We start from the raw sequence: 25,737 nt of genomic DNA, 5'->3' as shown, positions 1-25,737 counted from the left end.
TTCTAAGGGCGTAAAATGGTGATTTTACTCTTCACTACCTATCACAGTTTCGGAGGCCCTGAAATGTTAAGATGGCACAAAACTCCCCAAATGAACCCATTTTGGAAAGTAGATACCCCAAGGTATTTGCTAAGAGGCATGGTGAGTATTTTGCAGCTCTCATTTGTTTTTGAAAATGAAGAAAGAAAAGGAAACATTTTTTTTTCTTTTTTCAAAACTTTGTGACAAAAAGTGAGATCTGCAAAATACTCAACATGCCTCTCAGCAAATACCTTGAGGTGTCTACTTTCCAAAATGGGGTCATTTGGGGGGTTTTGTGCTATCTTGACATTTCAGGGCCTCCGAAACTGTGATAGGTAGTGAGGAGTGAAATCACCATTTTACGCCTGAAGGTGTTGCTTGATTTTCAGGGTCCTGTACGCGGCTAGATTGCAAAAATGTTTCACACATGTGGTATCCCTGTACTCAGGAGAAGCAGCAGAGTGTATTTTGGGGTGTAATTCCCCATATGCCCATGGCATGTTTAAGAAATATATAATTTAGTGAAAACTTTGTAAAAAAAAATAAATTTTGTCATTTTCCTGAAACTTGTGGCAAAATATAAAATATTCCATGGATTTAACATGCCTCTAAGCACATAGCTTGGGATGTCTACTTTCCAAAATGGGGTCATTTGGGGGGGTTTCTGCTAACGTGGCATATCATAGCCTTCGAAACTGTGATAGGTAGTGAGGATTGAAATCACCATTTTATGCCCTTAGAAAGCCTGAAGACGGTAATTGGTTTTCGGGGTCCGGTACGCAGCTAGGCTCCCAAAAAGTCTCACACACGTGTGGTATCCACATACTCAGGAGAAGAAGCAGAATGTATTTTGGGGTGTAATTTCACATATGCCCATGGCATGTGTGAGCAATATATCATTTCATTGACAACTTTTTTTTGTTGTTGTCATTTTTCAATCACTTGTGACAAAAAAATTAAATATTCAATGTGCTCAACACACCTCTCAGCAAATTCCTTGGGGTGTCTACATTCCAAAATGGGGTCTTTGGGGGGGGGGGGGGTGTACTGCCCTGCCATTATAACACCTCAAGAAATGGGATAGGCAGTCATAAACTAAAAGCTGCGTAAATTCCAGAAAATGTACCCTAGTTTGTAGACGCTATAACTTTTGCACAAACCAATAAATATCCGCTACGGATGAGCCTTATGTTCGTTTGGAGCCTTATGTTCGTTTGGAACATGAGTTCGACTCGAACATTGGCTGTTCACCCGTTCGCCGAATAGCGAACAATTTCGGGTGTTCGCGGCAAATTCGAAAGCCGTGGTACACCCTTTAAAAGTCTATGGTAGAAATCAAAAGTGCTAATTTTAAAGGTTAATATGCAAGTTATTGTCATAAAAAGTGTTTGGGGACCCGGGTCCTGCCCCAGGGGACATGTATCAATGCAAAAAAAATTTTAATAATGCTTAAAGTGAAACAATAAAAGTGAAATATTCCTTTTAATTTCGTATCTGGGGGTTGTCTATAGTATACCTGTAAAGTAGCGCATGTTTCCTGTGCTTAGAACAGTCCCTGCAAAAAATGACATTTCTAAAGGAAAAAAAGTAATTTAAAACTACTCGCGGCTATAATGATTTGTCGGGTCTCGGCAATACAGATAAAAGTCATCGAAAAAAATTGTGTGGGGGTCCCCCCAAATTCCATACCAGGCCCTTCAGGTCTGGTATGGATATTAAGGGAAACCCTGCTCCAAAATAAAAAAAATGGCGTGGGGGTCCCCCTCAAAATCCATACCAGAACCTTCAGGTCTGGTATGGATTTTAACCACTTCAACCCCGGACCATTATGCTGCCTAAGGACCAGAGGACTTTTTCCAATTTGGCACTGTGTCGCTTTAACTGCTAATTGCGCGGTCATGCAATGCTGTACCCAAACGAAATTTGCGTCCTTTTTTTCCCACAAATAGAGCTTTCTTTTGATGGTATTTGATCACCTCTGCGTTTTTTATTTTTTGCGCTATAAACGGAAAAAGACCGAAAATTTTGAAAAAAAGTGATATTTTCTACTTTTTGTTATAAAAAAATCCAATAAACTCAATTTTAGTCATACATTTAGGCCAAAATGTATTCGGCCACATGTCTTTGGTAAAAAAAATGTCAATAAGCGTATATTTATTGGTTTGCGCAAAAGTTATAGCGTCTACAAGCTAGGGTACATTTTCTGGAATTTACACAGCTTTTAGTTTATGACTGCCTATGTCATTTCTTGAGGTGCTAAAATGGCAGGGCAGTACAAAACCCCCCCAAATGACCCCATTTTGGAAAGTAGACACCCCAAGGAAATTGCTGAGAGGCATGTTGAGCCCATTGAATATTATTTTTTTTGTCCCAAGTGATTGAATAATGACAAAAAAAAAAAAAATCACAAAAAGTTGTCACTAAATGATATATTGCTCACACAGGCCATGGGCATATGTGGAATTGCACCCCAAAATACATTCAGCTGCTTCTTCTGAGTACGGGGATACCACATGTGTGGGACTTTTTGGGAGCCTAGCCGCGTACGGGGCCCCGAAAACCAATCACCGCCTTCAGGATTTCTAAGGGTGTAAATTGCCATCTAGATAAAGGAAGGCCCGTAGACGTGGTGTACCTGGATTTTGCAAAAAGCATTTGACACAGTTCCCCATAAACGTTTACTGTATAAAATAAGGTCCGTTGGCATGGACCATAGGGTGAGTACATGGATTGAAAACTGGCTACAAGGGTGAGTTCAGAGGGTGGTGATAAATGGGGAGTACTCAGAATTGTCAGGAGTGGGTAGTGGGGTTCCCCAGGGTTTCTGTGCTGGGACCAATCCTATTTAATTTGTTCATAAATGACCTGTAGGATGGGGTAAACAGTTCAATCTCTGTATTTGCAGACGATACTAAGCTAAGCAGGGCAATAACTTCTCCGCAGGATATGGAAACCTTGCAAAAAGATCTGAACAAATTAATGGGGTGGGCAAATACATGGCAAATGAGGTTCAATGTAGAAAAATGTAAAATAATGCATTTGGGTGGCAAAAATATGAATGCAATCTATACACTAGGGGGGGAGAACCTAGTAGATGATAGGCTCAGCAATGGCATGCAATGCCAAGCTGCTGCTAACAAAGCAAACAGAATATTGGCATGCATTAAAAAGGGGATCAACTCCAGAGATAAAACGACAATTCTCCCACTCTACAAGACTCTGGTCCGGCCGCACCTGGAGTATGCTGTCCAGTTCTGGGCACCAGTCCTCAGGAGGGATGTACTGGAAATGGAGTGAGTACAAAGAAGGGCAACAAAGCTAATAAAGGGTCTGGAGGATCTTAGTTATGAGGAAAGGTTGTGAGCACTGAACTTATTCTCTCTGGAGAAGAGATGCTTGAGAGGGGATATGATTTCAATATACAAATACCGTACTGGTGATCCCACAATAGAAATAAAACTTTTTTGCAGAAGAGAGTTTAACAAGATCTGTGGCCACTCATTAAAATTAGAAGAAAAGTGGTTTAACCTTAAACTACGTAGAGCGTTGTTTACTGTAAGAGCGGCAAGGATGTGGAATTCCCTTCCACAGGTGGTGGTCTCAGCAGGGAGCATCGATAGCTTCAAGAAACTATTTGATAAGCACCTGAATGACAGTAACATACAGGGATATACAATGTAATACTGACACATAATCACACATAGGTTGGACTTGATGGACTTGTGTCTTTTTTTAACCTCATCTACTATGTAACTGTGTATGTAACTACAGTCAGGTCCATAAATATTGGGACATCGATACAATTCTAATCTTTTTGGCTCTATACACCACCACAATGGATTTGAAATTAAACGAACAAGATATCCTTTAACTGCAGACTTTCAGCTTTAATTTGAGGGTATTTACATCCAAATCAGGTGAACGGTGTAGGAATCACAACAGTTTGTATATGTGCCTCCCACTTTTTAAGGGATCAAAAGTAACGGGACAGATTAACAATCATCCATCAAACTTTCACTTTTTAATACTTGGTTGCAAATCCTTTGCAGTCAATTACAGCCTGAAGTCTGGAACGCATAGACATCACCAGACGCTGGGTTTCATCCCTGGTGATGCTCTGCCAGGCCTCTACTGCAACTGTCTTCAGTTCCTGCTTGTTCTTGGAGCATTTTCCCTTCTGTTTTGTCTTCACCAAGTGAAGTGCATGCTCAATCGGATTCCGGTCAGGTGATTGACTTGGCCATTGCATAACATTCCACTTCTTTCCTTTAAAAAACTCTTTGGTTGCTTTTGCAGTATGCTTCGGGTCATTGTCCATCTGCACTGGTCATTGTCCAAGCGCCGTCCAATGAGTTCTGAAGCATTTTGCTGAATATGAGCAGATAATATTGTCCAAAACACTTCAGAATTAATCCTGCGGCTTTTGTCAGCAGTCACATCATCAATAAATACAAGAGAACCAGTTCCATTGGCAGCCATATATGCCCACGCCATGACACTAGCACCACCATGCTGATGAGGTGGTATGCTTTGGATCAGGAGCAGTTCCTTTCCTTCTCCATGCTCTTCTCTTCCCATCACTCTGGTACAAGTTGATCTTGGTCTTATCTATCCATAGGATGTTGTTCCAGAACTGTGAAGGCTTTTTTAGATGTTGTTTGGCAAACTCTAATCTGGCCTTCCTGTTTTTGAGGCTCACCAATGGTTTACATCTTGTTCTTGTGGTGAACCCTCTGTATTCACTCTGTTGAAGTCTTCTCTTGATTGTTGACTTTGACACACATACACCTACCTCCTTGAGAGTGTTCTTGATCTGGCTAACTGTTGTGAAAGGTGTTTTCTTCACCAGGGAAAGAATTCTTTGATGAGATCATCTTTTAAATTTTACCAAACATTTGGGCAATATAGTGTGTTTTAGTGCATTAAAATTCAAAAAAGTGTTTTTTTTTCCAAAAAAATTGTGTGTGAAAAATCACTGCACAAATATGTGAAACAAATGTGTAGTGCCTTTGCTTTAAAAAATATATAATGTTTGGGGGTTCAAAGTAATTTTCTAGCAAAAAAAAAAAAAATGTTTTCATGTAAACAAAAAGTGTCAGAAAGGGCTTTGTCTTTGTGGTTGGAAGAGTGGGTGATGTGTGGCATAAGCTTCTAATGTTGTGCATAAAATACCAGGACAGTTCAAACCCCCCCCCCCCCAAAAAAAAAAAAACATTTTGGAAAGTAGACACCTATAGCTATTTGCTGAGAGGCATGTTGAGTCCATGGAATATTTCATATTTTGCCACAAGTTTTGGGAAAATTACACATTTTTAGTTTTTTGGGTTTTTTTTCCACAAAGTTGTCACTAAATGATATATTGCTCACACATGACATGGGTGTATGTGGAATTACACCCCAAAATACATTCTGCTGCTTCTCCTGAGTACGGGGATACCATATGTGTGGGACTTTTTGGGAGCCTAACTGCGTACAGGACCCCGAAAACCAATCACTGCCTTTAGAATTTCTAAGGGCGTAAAATGGTGATTTTACTCTTCACTACCTATCACAGTTTCGGAGGCCCTGAAATGTCAAGATGGCACAAAACTCCCCAAATGAACCCATTTTGGAAAGTAGATACCCCAAGGTATTTGCTAAGAGGCATGGTGAGTATTTTGCAGCTCTCATTTGTTTTTGAAAATGAAGAAAGAAAAGGAAACATTTTTTTTTCTTTTTTCAAAACTTTGTGACAAAAAGTGAGATCTGCAAAATACTCAACATGCCTCTCAGCAAATACCTTGAGGTGTCTACTTTCCAAAATGGGGTCATTTGGGGGGTTTTGTGCTATCTTGACATTTCAGGGCCTCCGAAACTGTGATAGGTAGTGAGGAGTGAAATCACCATTTTACGCCTAAAGGTGTTGCTTGATTTTCAGGGTCCTGTACGCGGCTAGATTGCAAAAATGTTTCACACATGTGGTATCCCTGTACTCAGGAGAAGCAGCAGAGTGTATTTTGGGGTGTAATTCCCCATATGCCCATGGCATGTTTAAGAAATATATAATTTAGTGAAAACTTTGTAAAAAATGAAAAAAATTTTGTCATTTTCCTGAAACTTGTGGCAAAATATAAAATATTCCATGGATTTAACATGCCTATAAGCACATAGCTTGGGATGTCTACTTTCCAAAATGGGGTCATTTGGGGGGGTTTGTGCTAACGTGGCATATCATAGCCTTCGAAACTGTGATAGGTAGTGAGGATTGAAATCATCATTTTATGCCCTTAGAAAGCCTGAAGACGGTAATTGGTTTTCGGGGTCCGGTACGCAGCTAGGCTCCCAAAAAGTCTCACACACGTGTGGTATCCACATACTCAGGAGAAGAAGCAGAATGTATTTTGGGGTGTAATTTCACATATGCCCATGGCATGTGTGAGCAATATATCATTTCATTGACAACTTTTTTTTGTTGTTGTCATTTTTCAATCACTTGTGACAAAAAAATTAAATATTCAATGTGCTCAACACACCTCTCAGCAAATTCCTTGGGGTGTCTACTTTCCAAAATGGGGTCTTTGGGGGGGGGGGGGGGGTGTACTGCCCTGCCATTATAACACCTCAAGAAATGAGATAGGCAGTCATAAACTAAAAGCTGCGTAAATTCCAGAAAATGTACCCTAGTTTGTAGACGCTATAACTTTTGCACAAACCAATAAATATCCGCTACGGATGAGCCTTATGTTCGTTTGGAGCCTTATGTTCGTTTGGAACATGAGTTCGACTCGAACATTGGCTGTTCACCCGTTCGCCGAATAGCGAACAATTTCGGGTGTTCGCGGCAAATTCGAAAGCCGTGGTACACCCTTTAAAAGTCTATGGTAGAAATCAAAAGTGCTAATTTTAAAGGTTAATATGCAAGTTATTGTCATAAAAAGTGTTTGGGGACCCGGGTCCTGCCCCAGGGGACATGTATCAATGCAAAAAAAATTTTAATAATGCTTAAAGTGAAACAATAAAAGTGAAATATTCCTTTTAATTTCGTATCTGGGGGTTGTCTATAGTATGCCTGTAAAGTAGCGCATGTTTCCTGTGCTTAGAACAGTCCCTGCAAAAAATGACATTTCTAAAGGAAAAAAAGTAATTTAAAACTACTCGCGGCTATAATGATTTGTCGGGTCTCGGCAATACAGATAAAAGTCATCGAAAAAAATTGTGTGGGGGTCCCCCCAAATTCCATACCAGGCCCTTCAGGTCTGGTATGGATATTAAGGGAAACCCTGCTCCAAAATAAAAAAAATGGCGTGGGGGTCCCCCTCAAAATCCATACCAGAACCTTCAGGTCTGGTATGGATTTTAACCACTTCAACCCCGGACCATTATGCTGCCTAAGGACCAGAGGACTTTTTCCAATTTGGCACTGCGTCGCTTTAACTGCTAATTGCGCGGTCATGCAATGCTGTACCCAAACGAAATTTGCGTCCTTTTCTTCCCACAAATAGAGCTTTCTTTTGATGGTATTTGATCACCTCTGCGTTTTTTATTTTTTGCGCTATAAACGGAAAAAGACCGAAAATTTTGAAAAAAAGTGATATTTTCTACTTTTTGTTATAAAAAAATCCAATAAACTCAATTTTAGTCATACATTTAGGCCAAAATGTATTCGGCCACATGTCTTTGGTAAAAAAATGTCAATAAGCGTATATTTATTGGTTTGCGCAAAAGTTATAGCGTCTACAAGCTAGGGTACATTTTCTGGAATTTACACAGCTTTTAGTTTATGACTGCCTATGTCATTTCTTGAGGTGCTAAAATGGCAGAGCAGTACAAAACCCCCCCAGATGACCCCATTTTGGACAGTAGACACCCCAAGGAAATTGCTGAGAGGCATGTTGAGCCCATTGAATATTATTTTTTTTGTCCCAAGTGATTGAATAATGACAAAAAAAAAAAAAAATTACAAAAAGGTGTCACTAAATGATATATTGCTCACACAGGCCATGGGCATATGTGGAATTGCACCCCAAAATACATTCAGCTGCTTCTTCTGAGTACGGGGATAGCACATGTGTGGGACTTTTTGGGAGCCTAGCCGCGTACGGGGCCCCGAAAACCAATCACCGCCTTCAGGATTTCTAAGGGTGTAAATTTTTGATTTCACTCCTCACTACCTATCACAGTTTTGAAGGCCATAAAATGCCCAGATGGCACAAACTCCCCCCAAATGACCCCATTTTGGAAAGTAGACACCCCAAGCTATTTGCTGAGAGGCATGTTGAGTCCATGGAATATTTTACATTTTGACACAAGTTGCGGGAAAGTGACAATTTTTTTTTTTTTTTTTTGCACAAAGTTGTCACTAAATGATATATTGCTCACACAGGCCATGGGCATATGTGGAATTGCACCCCAAAATACATTTAGCTGCTTCTCCTGAGTATGGGGATACCACATGTGTGGGACTTTTTGGGAGCCTAGCTGCGTACGGGGCCCCGAAAACCAATCACCGCCTTCAGGATTTCTAAGGGTGTAAATTTTTTATTTCACTCTTCACTGCCTATCACAGTTTCGGAGGCCATGGAATGCCAGGTGGCACAAACCCCCCCCCCAAATGACCCCATTTTGGAAAGTAGACACCCCAAGCTATTTGCTGAGAGGCATGGTGAGTATTTTGCAGCTCTGATTTGTTTTTGAAAATGTTTTTGAAATGTTTTTTTCAATTTTCAAAACTTTGTGACAAAAATTGAGGTCTGCAAAATACTCACTATACCTCTCAGCAAATAGCTTGGGGTGTCTACTTTCCAAAATGGGGTCATTTGGAGGGGTTTTGTGCCACCTGGGCATTCCATGGCCTCTGTGATACTGTGAAACTGTGATAGGCAGTGAAGAGTGAAATCAAAAATTTACGCCCTTAGAAAGCCTGAAGGCAGTGCTTGGTTTTCGGGGTCCCGTACGCGGCTAGGCTCCCAAAAAGTCTCACACATGTGGTATCCCCATACTCAGGAGAAGCAACAGAATGTATTTTGGGGTGTAATTTCACATATTCCCATGGCATGTTTGAGCAATATATCATTTAGTGACAACTTTGTGCAAAAAAAAAAAAAAATTGTCTCTTTCCCGCAACTTGTGTCACAATATAAAATATTCCATGGACTTGACATGACTCTCAGCAAATAGCTTGGGCTATCTACTTTCCAAAATGGGGTCATTTGGGGGGGGGGTTGAACTGTCCTGGCATTTTATGCACAACATTTAGAAGCTTATGTCACACATCACCCACTCTTCTAACCACTTGAAGACAAAGCCCTTTCTGACACTTTTTGTTTACATGAAAAAATTATTTTTTTTTGCAAGAAAATTACTTTGAACCCCCAAACATTATATATTTTTTAAAGCAAATGCCCTACAGATTAAAATGGTGGGTGTTTCATTTTTTTTTTCACACAGTATTTGCGCAGCGATTTTTCAAATGCATTTTTGGGGGAAAAAACACACTTTTTTAAATTTTAATGCAGTAAAACACACTATATTGCCCAAATGTTTGATGAAATAAAAAAGATGATCTTAGGCCGAGTACATGGATACCAAACATGACATGCTTTAAAATTGCGCACAAACGTGCAGTGGCGACAAACTAAATACATTTTTAAAAGCCTTTAAATGCCTTTACAGGTTACCACTTTAGATTTACAGAGGAGGTCTACTGCCAAAATTACTGCCCTTGATCTGACGTTCATGGTGACATCTCACATGCATGGTGCAATTGCTGTTTACATTTGATGCCAGACCGATGCTTGCGTTCGCCTTTGCGCGAGAGCAGGGGGGGACAGGGGTGCTTTTATTTATTTATTTATTTATTTATTTGCTTTTTTTATCTTATTTTTAAACTGTTCCTTTCATTTTTTTAAAATCATTTTTATTGTTATCTCAGGGAATGTAAATATCCCCCATGATAGCAGTGACAGGTACTCTTTTTTGAAAAAAATGGGGTCTATTAGACCCTAGATCTCTCCTCTGCCCTCAAAGCATCTGACCACACCAAGATCGGTGTGATAAAATGCTTTCCCAATTTCCCAATGGCGCTGTTTACATCCGGCGAAATCTAAGTCATGAAATGCTCGTAGTTTCCGGTTTCTTAGGCCATAGAGATGTTTGGAGCCACTCTGGTCTCTGATCATCTCTATGGTCAGCTGGCTGAATCACCAACTGCATTCTCAGGTTCCCTGTTGAGACAGGAGAGCCAGAGAAAAACACGGAAGACGGTGGTGGGGGGGGCATTCCCTCCCACTGCTTGTAAAAGCAGTCTAGAGGCTAATTAGCCACTAGGATTTCTTTTACATGAAAGCCGACCGCTGGCTGAAAAGAATGATACCAAGATGATACCTAAACCTGCAGGCATCATTCTGGTATAACCACTCAAAGTCGTGAATGGCGTACCTGAAGACAAAAAAATGGTTAACAATAAAACACAGTAAACGGCAAAGTATAAAAAATTGCATACCTGAAAAGCAAACATGATAAAACATAATAACAATAAAACATTGCAGAATAGAATACAATAAAAAAGAGCAGAACAATAGAGAGAGAATAGAGAGAGAGAGAGAACAATAAAACGACAACTATTTTTTAAAATTTTATATATATATATATATATATATATATATATATATATATATATTTACACTTTTTTTTGTAACTAACTTTTATAACTGTAACCGGTTCCAGGTTCGGGTCTCTCAAAATGCGATGGCATCTTGGGAGACCCTGTGAAAGTGTGCCTAGTCTGTGCAATGCTGTACCCTACGCTAATACTCAACTAGTGAATGGTAGCGTTCAAAACATTCACCAATGCAAAGACCAGGATTATCAGGACAGGAGGGACAATAATAGCGGGTGTCACGCCTATATCCGCGCTTGCTGCAGACACAACATCTTTTTTGGGGGGGTTCGTTGGGTAGGGGTACTCGGGAGGACATAAAGAAAATGCTTCTCATGCAGCTGACTGCATTTGGTTGGGGATGTGAATGGGGGAAGTACGGGCGCTGCAGAAGTGGTGGGTTCCCAATTAGGATTGGCGAATGCAGCAGGAAGGGCATTATGGGCACGACGGGCCTGTGTTTGTCTTCTTGGTGGCAGCGGGACACTACTTGTGCTTGCCACCTCACCAGCTTGAACTGCATTTATGGGACTCGCCACGTCACCAAGTGTTACTGCACTGCTGGTTTGACTAAGACCGGGGTGTACTAGGCCGCTGGTGCTTGCCAGTTCACCAAAACGCTGCCAAAAAAAACTGTTAGCGATCGCAGGGATCAGGCCTGACACTGCGAACGCTGCAGTTATGCGTTTAGTGTTTTGTAAGTGACAGTGATCGATCGATACTGCACTTGGGTGGGCTGGGCTGGACCGGGCGGAGGGCCAAAACGCAGGTGCTAGCAGGTATCTGGGCTGATCCCCCTAACACTGCATTTTTGGGAACCCTAAACTGCTGGGGATGCTAGTATAGATCTGATCGGATCAGATATTGATCCGTTCAGATACTATACCACTAAGGGAGGCGTATGCTGCGTACGTGGGTGTTAGCGGTACTGGCGCTAACCTGACGCTGCTTGGGGCTGGTGCTTGCCAGTTCACCAAAACGCTACCAAAAAAACTGTTAGCGATCACAGGGATCGGGCCTGACTCTGCGAACGCTGCAGTTATGCGTTTAGTGTTTTGTAAGTGACAGTGATCGATCGATACTGCACTTGGGTGGGCTGGGCTGGGCCGGGCGGAGGGGCAAAACGCAGGTGCTAGCAGGTATCTGGGCTGATTCCGCTAACACTGCGTTTTTGTGAACCCTAAACTGCTGGGGACGCTAGTATAGATCTGATCGGATCAGATATTGATCCGATCAGATACTATACCACTAAGGGAGGTGTACGGTGTGTGCGTGGGTGTTAGCGGTACTGGCGCTAATCTGACGCTGCCTGGGGCTGGTGCTTGCCAGTTCACCAAAATGCTACCAAAAAAACTGTTAGCGATCGCAGGGATCAGGCCTGACTCTGAGAACGCTGCAGTTATGTGTTTAGTGTTTTGTAAGTGACAGCGATCGATCGATACTGCACTTGGGTGGGCTGGGCTGGGCCGGGCGGAGGAGCAAAACGCAGGTGCTAGCAGGTATCTGGGCTGATCCCACTAACACTGCGTTTTTGGGAACCCTAAACTGCTGGGGACGCTAGTATAGATCTGATCGGATCAGATATTGATCCATTCAGATACTATACCACTAAGAGAGGCGTATGCTGCGTGCGTGGGTGTTAGCGGTACTGGCGCTAATCTGACGCTGCCTGGGGCGACGCATATCACCGCCGGGCGATCAGGGGGCTAAACCTTTATTCGGTAATAAACGGCGGGTGCCCTGACACTATAAAAAATAAACGAACTAACCAGCATCACCCGTAACGGTTATACGGTGATCAGTGGTGAAAGGGTTAACTATGGGGCAATCAAGGGGTTAGAACATTTATTAGATAGTATATGGGGGTCCCTGACGCTATAAAACGCTGATGGTGAACCTAAATATTTATGTCCCTAACTAGCGTCACCAGCGACACTAATACAGCGATCAGAAAAATGATCGCTTAGCGACACTGGTGACAGGGGGTGATCAAGGGGTTAAAACTTTATTAGGGGGGGGTTAGGGGGGTATCCTAGACCTAAAGGGGGCTAATACTAACTGCCCTACCACAGTAACTGTCACAAACTGACACCATGCAGTAATCAGAAAAAAACAAAAAAAAACAAACAAAAAACTGCTTGGTGTCAGTGTGGGGGGGGGGTGATTGGGGGGTGATCGGGGGGGCGATCGGGGGGGGATCGGGGGTGTAATGTGTGCCTGGCATGTTCTACTGTGAGGTGTAGTGTTTGTGCACTCACATTGATGTCTTCTCTCCTCGGCGCCGGAACGGAAAATACCGAGCCGAGGAGAGATGACATCATTTCCTTTGCCGCTGTTCAGCATACAGCAGCAAAGGAATGTTCTGATTGGCCGGCGGCAATCGCGAGGGGGGGGCCACGAACGGATGGCCTCCTCCTCACCTCCGATCGCCGGGGGACAAAAGAGGACCGCCTCGGGCACCGGGGGGGGGTCCGATCGGACCCCCCACCTGCGGGAGGCAGATCACGTATATGTACGTGATTCTGCCTGCCCGTGCCGCCTTGCCAACGTACATTGGCGTGAGGCGGTCCTCAAGAGGTTAAGGGGAACCCCGAGCCAAAATTTAAAAAAAAAATGGCGTGGGGTTCCCCCCAAAAATCCATACCAGACCCTTATCCGAGCATGCAACCTGGCAGGCCGCAGGAAGATAGGGGGGATGAGAGAGCACCCCCCCTGAACCGTACCAGGCCACATGCCCTCAACATGGGGAGGGTGCTTTGGGGTAGCCCCCAAAGCACCTTGTCCCCATGTTGATGGGGACAAGGGCTTCATCCCCACAACCCTTGACCGGTGGTTGTGGGGGTCTGCGGGCGAGGGGCTTATCGGAATCTGGAAGCCCCCTTTAACAAGGGGACCCCCAAATCCTGGCCTCCCCCCTGTGTGAAATGGTAACGGGGTACAAATCTACTCCTACCATTTCACAAAAAAGTGCCAAAATGGTAAAAATGACAAGACACAGCTTGGGACAAGTCCTTTTATTCAAAAATAAAAATGTCCCACGTAGTCCATTCTTCTTCTTCTCTTGCTCCGCCGACTGACCGAAAAAGAAAAAAAAAAAAAGCCGCACCGACCCGCCTCTATGGGAGGCACCCGCCGTATGATGCGTCCTCGCAGGTGACAGTTCTTTTATAACTGAGGGCGGGCCACATGGTGACGTCCCCGGTTGACCCTGCCCCCCTCTGACCCTACGGGGAAGCCATAGGGATGTTTTTTATAACGAAAAGTAAAAAATAGCTCTAGTAAAAGAAAGCTTTATTTGTGGGAAAAAAGGACGCAAGTTTTGTTTGGGTACAGCATTGCATGACCGCGCAATTACCAGTTAAAGCAGCGCAGTGCCAGATTGTAATAAGTACTCTGGTCAGGAAGGGGGTAAAACCTTCCAGGGCTGAAGTGGTTAAATCTCATTGTTTACATGAACAGATCCTTTAATAGAGATGTCATTGGATCCGGGCTCAAGTTTTTTATCAGGGACCAGAAGAGTTTAGCTATAACCTTTTCCTGATGCCTCCTGTCTCTTTCAGGAATTGTAAATCTCCTTTAAACTATCCTTCCATAGTTTGATATTTAATGCACTGTTATGTTAGCTAATTATTATAAAGTTACAACACAAAATGATCAAAATAATTATTATCAATAGGTGAACAAGATAATTGAAATCAGGATAAATGTTTTGACTTCTTTTTCATGCTGTGTTTTTATGCAGGTCCCAGAGTCTACGTGTTCCCGGCAATGTTCAGAAGGCCAGGTCAAGTTGATCAAAGACTTCTGCTGCTTTGAATGTCTTACTTGTCCCGAGGGAACCTTTGTAAACTCCACAGGTTGTCACTCTATCCAGCCCTCTTTTTTTACTCTTACAATGTCAGAATATTACAGTGTATGTATAGCCAATATTTTTTTTTTTTGGATAGAGTAGGGAAGGGTTATTATTTTTGCTTATTTTTGTAAGTGTTTATTTTTTGCTTTCTGTGTGCCATTGGAGAAATTTTACTTCCTGCCCCAGATATTCAACAGGAATTAGTAGAAATCTCCTAAAGTGAATTTAGTTCCCCTCCAGACAGCTGTCCTGGAACAAGTGTCCTTATTAGAAGATTTCCACTCACTTCTTGTTCTTTTTCAGTGACCATGGTCATCTGTACAAGTGACTATACCCAGCAGAGACTCAGACAGCTATAAAAACTTGACACAAGGTCCAACCCTAATTGTTTTGCCTAGAAATACACTTTAAAGGAGTTGTAAAGGCAGAAGGTTTTTTATCTTATTGCATTCTATGCATTAAGATAAAAAACTTTTGTGTGTAGCAGCCCCCCCAGCACCCCCTACCTACCTGAGCCCCTTCTCCTGCGGCTATCAATCAAAGTCAGTCAACCAATCGGGTGAGAGAGGGGGCGGGGCCAGGTCGGGGCTCCATGTCTGAATGGATACACGGAGCTGTGACTTGGCTTGGGTGACCCCTGTAGCAAGCTGCTAGCTAAGGGGCACTCAGAGGAGGGAGGGGCTAGGAGCAGCGGAGAGAGACCCAAGAAGAGGAGGATCCAGGCTGCTCTGTGCAAAACCAAATGCACAGAGGAGGTAAGTATAACATGTTTGTTATTTAAAAAAAAAAAAAAAATATGAGCCTTTACAATCACTTTAAAGGAGAAGTATGGCCAAAGCTTTCTTGGCCCTACTTCTCCTATGGATCACAGGAGTGCATTTCGTTCTGCACTCTGTGACCTGTTTTCAGTCAACAGCACGGTAAAGCCTGCTGTTAGTTCAAGTCACTCAGACGGTCCAGGCACTGAATCCATCTGTACATTACAGTCTGGATCCACCCAACAGCCTTAATCAGCAGCTGGCTCAGCCTCTCAGTGATCTTCTGGGAGACTGGGACAGCCACTCCCTCCCTCTGCACAGCTCAGTGCTCCAATGAGTGTTGGAGGCTATCATGTACCTTGTGCTGGAGAGAGGCCTTCTCTTGCGGCTAAGTTCCAGACTCCCTTTAAGGTGGAACAGGAGGTGTCAACCCCAAAGTAGCACGAGTCACCTGCTGGAAGGCTTGCAAAGATGTTATGACTAGGATGCCTGTCAGAGGAACACTCGAGAGTACAGCTGATGCACTGGAGTGGTGTCTGCATACAGATGGCACCCGTGAAAAGCAGCAGGTCTTCAGTAGCACAGAGAACTGGAGAGGAGTTGGTTGGAAGCCAAGGTCAGGTGTCAGGTGGGGATCAGAGCAAGCGTAGTCAGGTGATAAGCTGTCGGTCATACACAGAAGAGCAGAGGTAGAAGATCCGTTAAACAAGCCTGGGTCAGATCAGGAGGCAAGCAGAAGACAGATCCAGGACAAGCTGAGTTGGTAACAGGAATTCACAGAAGCAAGGGGATCACAGGAACAAAGGCACTGGAGGAGCTGAAGATCAACCAGCAATTGCAGAAATTGACTGACTTCCTTATAAAGACCTTTAAATAAGAAAAGGGAAATTGGGACTTTGGATGAGGCTACTGACTTGGAGGTTGGATTATAAAAACATGTTTATTAGCATAAATAGATGTTGGAATACATAACAAATATGCAAAGGCAAGTAAAAGAGTAATTTCATATACAGTATGTCAGTGAGTACACCCTCACATTTGTATAAATATTTTATTATATCTTTTCATGTGACAACACTGAAGAAATTAAAGAAATGACACTTTGCTACAATGTAAAGTAGTGAGTGTACAGCTTGTATAACAGTGTCAATTTGTTGTCTCCTCAAAATAACTCAACACACAGCCATTGGTGTCTAAACCGCTGGCAACAAAAGTGAGTAAAGTGAAAATGTCCAAATTGGGCCCAAAGTGTCAATATTTTGTGTGGCCACCATTATTTTCCAGCACTGCCTTAACCCTCTTGGGCTTGGAGTTCACCAGAGCTTCACAGGTTACCACTGGAGTCCTCTTCCACTCCTCCATGACGACATCATGAAGCTGGTGGATGTTAGAGACCTTGCGCTCCTCCACCTTCTGTTTGAGGATGCCCCACAGATGGAGCTGTGTTTGGGGTTCTTATCATGTTGAAATACTGCCCTGCGGCCCAGGGAGGGAGGGGATCATGCTCTGCTTCAGTATGTCACAGTTCATGTTGGCAATCATGGTTCCCTAAATGAACTGTAGCTCCCCAGTGGCAGCAGCATTCATGCAGCCCCAGACCATGACACTCCCACCACCATGCTTGACTGTAGGTAAGACACACTTGTCTTTGTACTTCTCAACTGGTTGCTGCCACACACGCTTGACACCATCTGAACCAAATACACTTATCTTGGTCTCATCAGACCATGGGGTATGGCTCCAGTAATCCATGTCTTTAGTCTGGTTGTCTTCAGCAATCTGTTTGCGGGCTTTCTTGTGCATCATCTTTAGAAGAGTCTTCCTTCTAGGACAACAGCCATGCAGATCAATTTGATGCAGTGTGCGGCATATAGTCTGAACACTGACAGGCTGACCCCCCAACCCTTCAACCTCTGCAGCAATGCTGGCAGCACTCATCCGTCTATTTCCCAAAGACAACCTCTGGATATGACGCTGAGCATGTGCACTCAGCTTCTTTGGTCGACCATGGTGAGGCCTGTTCTGAGTGGAACCTGTCCTGTTAAACCACTATATGGTTTTGGCCACCATGCTGCAGCTCAGTTTCAGGGTCTTGGCAATATTCTTATAGCCTAGACCATCTTTATGTAGAGCAACAATTCTTTTTTTCAGATCTTCAGAGAGTTCTTTGCCATGAGGTGCCATGTTGAACTTCCAGTGACCAGTATGAGAGAGTGAGAGTGATAACACCAAATTTAACACACCTGTTCGCCATTCACACCTGAGACCTTGTAACACTAATGAGTCACGTGACACCGGGGAGGGAAAATGGCTAATTGGGCCCAATTTGAACAATTTCACTTAGGGGTGTACTCACTTTTGTTGCCAGCAGTTTAGACATTAATGGCTGGCTGTGTGTTAAGTTATTTTGAGGGGGCAGCAAATTTACACTGTTATACAAGCTGTACACTCACTACTTAACACTGAAGAAATGACACTTTGCTACAATGTAGTCACATGAAAAATTATAATAAAATATTTACAAAAATGTGAGGGGTGTACTCACTTTTGTGAGATCCTGTACATGGAATGAAGTACAATAGTGTATAGTGAATGTGGGCCCAGGGCCAGAAAAGATGTGTCTCTCCCGAGAGCTGAGGTAGAAAGCCGCGCACCAATAGGGTGCACACAGAGGGTCCCTAGAACACAGATTGCCAGTCTTCATGGTGTATTGAAGTGATGAGCGAAGTGATAATAAGTAACGGGTCTATGTTGAAAAAAAGATAATATCCATGAATAATGTAGTATTCAGATAAAGAGGTGAGTTGAAAATAGATGCTCAGATGAAACTATAGAGAAGGTGAAACATTATAAAGACCGTTTGGCGCCAAACGGTGTCGAGAGCTTGAGTAACTATGCGCCACTACACATGCACATTCCGGAGCGCCTCTGTGCATGCACCTGTGCACCCATTGTGCTCCAGTGTGCATTCCTGCGGTCATGCAAGGTACTAGCAGGAAAACCAGGACTTCAGACATCTCTGCTGTTGACAGTGCCCTGGCAGAGGGGCAGAGCAGAAAGCTGATAACTGACAGTCTTGGCTCTGCTCAGAGTGGAGAGGAGAACTGAACGATCAGCAGTGTTTGGTTGCTCAGTTCTCAGTGTAGAGGCGGCATCGATCCAATGCTGCATCCACCTAGGTAAGTAAAAGGTTTTTGTTTTTTATCACATACTTCTCTTTTAAACTCTTGACTAGCTACAGTCATCTTAAAGAGACATTGGCACCTTTCTCATTCAGGTCAAAGTGTCTATGTACAGCTTACCTCTGACCGCTTTAGGCCCCATTCACATCTCACTTAGCAGGAACACATGATTTTTTTAGGCTTCATTCACACTAACGTGTTTTTTGATGCTTTTGCATTTTGCAGAAATGCACGGGAATTTTTTAACATGGGTTCCTATGGAACATGTTCACATCAATGCATTTTTGTACCTCTGCGTTTTTGGAAAGGGTCAGGGACTTTTTTTCATGCAAAATGCAGCGTTTTGCATGTAATAGAATTCAATGGGCCAGCATCAAAAATGCAAGTACAGCATTTTTGCAGCGTTTTTACGGCGTTTTTAATGTGTTTTGCATTTTTGGCGTTTTTTTTTTTTTTTTTTTTAGACTGTATACAGTCTGAAAAAAACTGTAAAAAAAAAACGCAAAACGCGGCAAAACCGCCGCCAAAAACGCTGCTCAAAAACGCGGCAAGCACCACAAAAAACACTGCAGAAACGCTCAAAAGCAACATGCATAGATGTGAATCGAGCCTTAGTGTGACTTAGGCTCCATTCACACTAACGCGTTTTTTGATGTATTTTGCATTTTGCAGAAATGCATGGGAATTTTTTAACATGGGTTCCTATGGAACATGTTCACATTAGTGCATTTTTGTGCCTCTGCGTTTTTGGAAAGGGTCAGGGACTTTTTTTTCATGCAAAATGCAGCGCTTTGCATGTAAATAGAATTCAATGGACCAGCATCAAAAACGCAAGTACAGCGTTTTTGCAGCATTTTTACAGCGTTTTTGCTGCGTTTTTGACGCGTTTTTGGCATTTGTGTTTTTTTTGTTTTTTACACTGCATACAGTCTAAAAAAAACAAAAAAAAACGCAAAACGCGGCAAAAACGCAGCAAAAACACTGTAAAAACGCTGCTCAAAAACGCGGCAAGCACTACAAAAAACACTGCAGAAACGCTCAAAAGCAACATGCATAGATGTGAATCGAGCCTTAGAGCCCTTTCACACTGGGGCAGTTTGCAGGCGTAATTACGCTAAAAATAGCGCCTGCAAACCGACCTAAAACTGCCTCTACTGTTCCTTCAGTGTGAAAGCCTGAGGGCTTTCACACTGAAGCGGTGCGCTGGCAGGAGAAAAAAAAAACTCCTGCAAACCGCATCTTTGGAGCGGTGAAGGAGCGGTGTATTCACCGCTCCTTCACCGCTCCTGCCCATCAGTGGGGCAGCGCAGCTATACCGCGGCTATACCCCGGCTATAGCGGCGCTATGCGAGCGGTTTTAACACGTTTTCGGACGCCAGCGGGGGTTAAAACCACACCGATAGCGGCAGAATACCGCCGCAGAAACGACGGTAAAGCAGCGCTAAAAATAGCGCTGTTTTACCGCCGACGCCCCCACCGCCCCAGTGTGAAAGGGGCCTTAGGCTCCATTCACACTAGCGCGTTTTTTGATGCATTTTGCAGAAATGCACGGGAATTTTTTAACATGGGTTCCTATGGAACATGTTCACATCAATGCCTTTTTGTTTCTCTGCATTTTTGGAAAGGGTCGGGGACTTTTTTTCATGCAAAAAGCAGCGTTTTGCATGTAATGGATTTTAATGGACAAGCATCAAAAACGCAAGTGCACCGTTTTTGCAGCGTTTTTGCAGCGTTTTAGATGCGTTTTTGATGCGTTTTTGCCGTTTTTTTTTTTTTTTTTTTTTTTTTTTTTTTTTTTTTAGACTGTAAAAAAAACTGTAAAAAAAAAAAAAAAAAAAAAATGCAAAACGCAAATCGCGGCAAAAACGCGGCAAAAACGCCGCAAAAACGCTGCTCGTGGCAAGCATGAAAAAAAAACGTGGCAAGCATGAAAAATAAACCTCCAAAAACGCTCAAAAGCAACATGCATAGGTGTGAATCGAGCCTAAGGCTCGATTCACACCTATGCATGTTGCTTTTGAGCGTTTTTGGAGGTTTTTTTTTCATGCTTGCCGCGTTTTTGAGCCGCGTTTTTGCCGCGTTTTAGCGGCGTTTTTGCCGCGTTTTTGCCGCGATTTGCGTTTTGCGTTTTTTTTTTTTTTTTTTTTTTTTCATTTTTTTTTACAGTCTTACAAAAAAATTACAAAAAAATAAAAAAAAATAAAAAAAAAAACGGCAAAAACGCACCAAAAACGCACCAAAAACGCATCAAAAACGCTGCAAAAAAGGTGCACTTGCGTTTTTGATGCTTGTCCATTGAAAACCATTACATGCAAAACGCTGCATTTTGCATGAGAAAAAGTCCCCGACCCTTTCCAAAAACGCGGAGATACAAAAAAGCATTGATGTGAACATGTTCCATAGGAACCCATGTTAAAAAATTCCCGTGCATTTCTGCAAAATGCAAAATGCATCAAAAAACGCGCTAGTGTGAATGGGGCCTTAGTGTGACTAAGGCCCCTTTCACACTGGGGCGGTGGGGGCGTCGGCGGTACAACAGCACTATTTTTAGCGCTGCTGTACCGTCGTTCTTGCAGCGGTATTCGGCCGCTAGCGGTGCGGTTTTACCCCCCGCTGGCGGCCGAAAAAGGGTTAAAATCCCTCGTACAGCGCGGTATTGCCGCGGTATAGCCGCGCTGTCCCATTGATTTCAATGGGCAGGAGCGGGGAAGGAGCGGTGAATACACCGCTCCTTCCCCGCTCCAAAAAAGCGGTTTGCAGGACTTTTTTCACCGCCCTGCCTGCGCACCGCTTCAGTGTGAAAGCCCTCGGGCTTTCACACTGAACAAACAGCGGAGGCTGTTTAGGGGCGGTTTTCAGGCGGTATTTTTAGCGCAATACCGCCTGAAAACCGCTCCAGTGTGAAAGGGGTCTAAGGCTCCATTCACACTAGCGCGTTTTTTGATGCATTTTGCATTTTGCAGAAATGCACGGGAATTTTTTAACATGGGTTCCTATGGAACATGTTCACATCAATGCCTTTTTGTTTCTCTGCATTTTTGGAAAGGGTCAGGGACTTTTTTTCATGCAAAATGCAGCGTTTTGCATGTAATATAATTCAATGGACAAGCATCAAAAACGCAAGTGCACCGTTTTTGCAGCGTTTTTGCAGCGTTTTTGATGCGTTTTTGCCGTTTATTTATTTATTTTTTTTTTAATTTTTTTAAAAATTTTTTTTTAGACTGTAAAAAAAAAAAAAAAAAAAAAAAACGCAAAACGCAAATCGCGGCAAAAACGCGGCAAAGACGCCGCAAAAACGCTGCTCAAAAAAGTGGCAAGCATGAAAAAAAAACCTCCAAAAACGCTCAAAAGCAACATGCATAGGTGTGAATCGAGCCTTACACATGTTTCTGCGTGTCGTGCACAGGGAAGCCTATTCACTTTAAGGCTCCATTCACACCTAGCATTTTGCTTTTTAGTGTTTCTGCAGTGCTTTTTGAAGTGCTTTTTGTGTTTTTTAACCGTGATTTTGACGTTTTTTTATGCTTTTTTTTGGCAAATTTGTTGGGCAGATTAAAAAATGCAAAACGCAAATCTCTGCAAAATCACGGTAAAAACGCACAACATGCTTTTCTGCAGCTTCTCTGTTGAAGTCTATTGAACCAAAAAAGCAAAAGAAGCACCATTTTGTGCTTTAAAAAGTCCCTGACCCTTTCCAAAAATGCAGAGGCACAAAAATGCATTGATGTGAACGTGTTCCATAGGAACCCATGGTAAAAATAATTTCCTGCGTTTCTGCAAAAAGTATGCAAAAACGCATTGGTGTGAACCAAGCCTAAAGGACTACTCTAAGCATAATTTTTTGTGTCAAAGAAGCTCACACACCATTTTGGGTGAGCTTTGTATATATATATATATATATATATATATATATATATATATATATATATATATTATATGTATATACATGTTTTGCAGTGATTGCCATGCTTTTTTGTCATTCAACTATCGCAGCAAAATTGCATTGCGTTGTAGGTGCCATTGAAAATTTTGCCGTGATTGTCTAATGACAAAAAAGCATGGTAATCACTGCAAAATGCTAGGTGTGAATGGGGCCTTACATTTGTAAGTAGAAACATTGTACCTACTGTACCTGAGCAGGCCATGGGAATCAAGTAAACACTGGTGCTTGGTAAAGGCTCCAGTTCATCTTTACTGACAAAATACTATAATGCAAAGTCCAGCAATGAGTTCCAATGTTTATTATATCCAAAAACAACTTACATTACACAGTCCACTTACACATTTAGGCCATTTTTCAGAATGGTCAAACGTCAGTCCTCTGACAACAGCAGGATGGGTGGTTAGAAGAACGGCCCTGCTAAGGTACAGATGGGTCTAAAGCGCTCTAGCTAAAAACTTTTTGATTGAAAATCACCATTGATCTTTTATGACATGTAACTATGTTCACCTCTTCAAATTCTTACAGAATGTACACCATGTCCTTCTGGCCAGTGGTCCAAGTCAGGAAGCAAAGCCTGCCAAGATCCAGCCTTTTTTTTTCTAACATGGAGGAACTATTATGTGATTGCCCTTCTTATATTTATGGGACTAATCATGGTCATTATTGGCACAGTGGCGGTGATCTTATTCCAGAATTGGCACACCCCTCTGCTTGTTGCTTCTGGTAAATTTGAGAGCTTTATGACTCTGCTAGGTCTGGTATGTATGTGTTCCTCCATTTTCTTTTATATTGGAAAACCTTCTGACAAAATGTGTTTTCTACAGCAGCCCATGCTTTCCTTGAGCTTCACTATATTTCTTGGGCCGATACTGGTCAAATCTATGCAGCTTCAGTTTAATTCCTTGTCTACTGGATCCTGTTTGTATTGGTTACTTTATCCTGGAAGATGGAGCATCCTAATATGTACATTCCTGGGTCAGTTTTTCTTCTGTGCCTTGTATATGAAGTCCTCCCAGCCCTTCTCGGTAAAGCTGGCATCACTTGACGTGAGTTCTCTGGCCATTTATCTTAGTTGTGAATGTGAACCACTGCTCCAGTTTGGTTTGATGTTTGCCTACAATGGGCTGCTGGTCTTGTTATCCTTTATATGTTCTTTCATGGCTGAAAAACCCATCCACCAGTATCACATGGCAAGAGATATCACCATAGCCATGCTGACTGTGATTCTTGCCTGGATCATTTTTATACCCACTTACGTCAGCACAGACATTGGCTACAAATCTCTAATTCAGATGGTTTTTATTCTGAGCAGCTGTCTGGGGGCTCTGTCTGCTGTTTTCTTCCCGAAATGCTACATTTTGCTATTTAAGAAGGAAATGAACAACGGTGAATATTTCAGCACTTGTATTCTAAACAGTCAAGAGCAAAAGGCAAATGAGTAGACACAATTTCATTGGCTATCTTTCCTGAACTTTTGTTAGCATAATAAAATATCTTTAAGAATCAATGTTTTGGTTTTAATCAATATGTAAATCACCAGGAAACAATGCATTGCAAATGTTGGTTGGAAGTTAAAGTGGTAGTAACCCTAAAAAAAGAAAAAAAATGGATCCTGTTCTTTTAAAGCACAAATAACAGTACAGTACTTGTGTTTTGTAATGTGTCCCTTTCTATCATCTAAAATACCTGGCTGATCCTGCTTGGTGCTGCCCTCCCCTCTGTAAACTGACCACGTTTATCAAGACTGCTGATCCATGATTACTGTGGTCAGTTTACATGCTTCTGTCGTCCCGCTGTCTCCCCTCTCTCCCCCTCCCCCCTCCCTCCCTGCCTGTCAGCTAGTTTTTGCTGATCTGCTCCCCGCCCCTCCCCTCCTGCTGCTAAAATAACTTTGTTATCTTCCTAGAATCCCCTATGTTTCATTAAGTTATGTGCCCCTGTGTATGTTCTATATAAAAAAAATGCCGCTTTATACCTTATTTCAGAGTGCCGCTCGGTGCTCACATGACTGCCCGCCCCTCTCCTCCTTTCCTCCCCTCCTCCTGGCTGATGTCAGCAGGGGATTTTCAGACCCTCCCACTGTAGCTGGTGAGGAGGAGAGTGGCAGGCAGTCACTTGAGCGCCGAGTGGCGCTCTAAAATAAGGTATAAAGCAGCATGTTTTTTATATAGATGTAGCGCCTACCCTGATTTTCCAGAAGCCTGGTGGTGACTACCAGAGGTAGGGAGGGCTGACATAATTCCTCAGGGTGCAGGTTACTAGGCATGGTGGGTGATGAACAAGAAAGTTGGGCGCCAGTCACTTTAATGCTTAAACAAGAGAGAATTTTATTTATCAAACAGGAAAAATGTGGGAGAGAGGGGATAGGGCACAGGACACCCTTAGTAGACATGTGCAGGATGAAAAAATTTGTTTCTTTTCATTTCGTTAAATTCGTTGCATTTGTTACATTCGTTTTCGGGATTCGTTTAGTTTCGTATTCAAATTAGAAAAAATGTTACCGCATTCTAAAAAATCTACCGCATTCGAAAAAAAAATCTACCGCATTCGAAAAAACTATCAAATTCTAAATAATTCTACCGCATTTGAAACAATTCGGCCGAATTTGAAAAAGTAAACTATATATAACCATTTTCCAAAATTCAAATTTCGTATAGAATGAATTAGAAAAGAATAGAAAATAATAGAAAAGAATACCTGTAGACTAGAAAAACAATAGACCAGAATAGAATAAAATATGATATATATTATATTTTATTCTATTCTGTTCTATTGTTTTTCTATTTTATTCTTTTCTATTATTTTCTACTCTAATTCAAATTCATTCTATATGAAATTAGAATTTCAGAATTTCTGAAATTTCTAAAATTTGAATAGAAAAGATTAGAATAGAATAGAAAATAATAGAAAAGAATAGCATAGAAAAACAATAGAATGGAATAGAAAAAATATTATATATTTTATTATATTCTGTTCTATTGTTTTTCTGTGCTATTCTTTTCTATTATTTTCTATTTTATTCTAACCTTTTCTATTCAAATTTGATTTTATTCTATGCAAAATTCGAATTTTGGAAGATGTATATTATATTTTTCTATGCTGTTCTATTGTTTTTCTATGCTATTCTTTTCTATACTAATCTTTTCTATTCAAATTCGAAATAATTCTATACAAAATTTGAATAGAAAAAAAAATATTTTATATATATATATATATATATATATATATATATATATATATATATATATATGTATATATATATATATAACCATCTTTTGAAATTAGAATTTTGTTTGGAATGAATTTGAATAGAAAAGATGAGAAAAGAATGGAAAATAATAGCA

The 25,737-nt window shown here is 41.9% G+C and overlaps 1 protein-coding gene across 1 annotated transcript in view; it reads left to right on the top strand.

The window, feature by feature from the left end:
• LOC141111011 (taste receptor type 1 member 3-like) overlaps window positions 1-24,177 on the top strand; it is a 99,020-nt gene extending 74,843 nt beyond the window's left edge. Inside the window, 2 exon segments of the mRNA XM_073602905.1 lie at window positions 14,400-14,514; window positions 22,919-24,177. Of these exon segments, the coding sequence (XP_073459006.1) occupies window positions 14,400-14,514; window positions 22,919-23,835 (1,032 nt within the window). The 3' untranslated portion in view covers window positions 23,836-24,177.
• The last annotated feature ends 1,560 nt before the right edge of the window (window positions 24,178-25,737 follow it).

This window comes from Aquarana catesbeiana, linkage group LG10 (assembly GCF_042186555.1).
Source record: "Aquarana catesbeiana isolate 2022-GZ linkage group LG10, ASM4218655v1, whole genome shotgun sequence".
In the NCBI taxonomy this organism is placed as follows: domain Eukaryota; kingdom Metazoa; phylum Chordata; class Amphibia; order Anura; family Ranidae; genus Aquarana; species Aquarana catesbeiana.
This window is presented reverse-complemented; position numbering and strand designations above follow the sequence as displayed.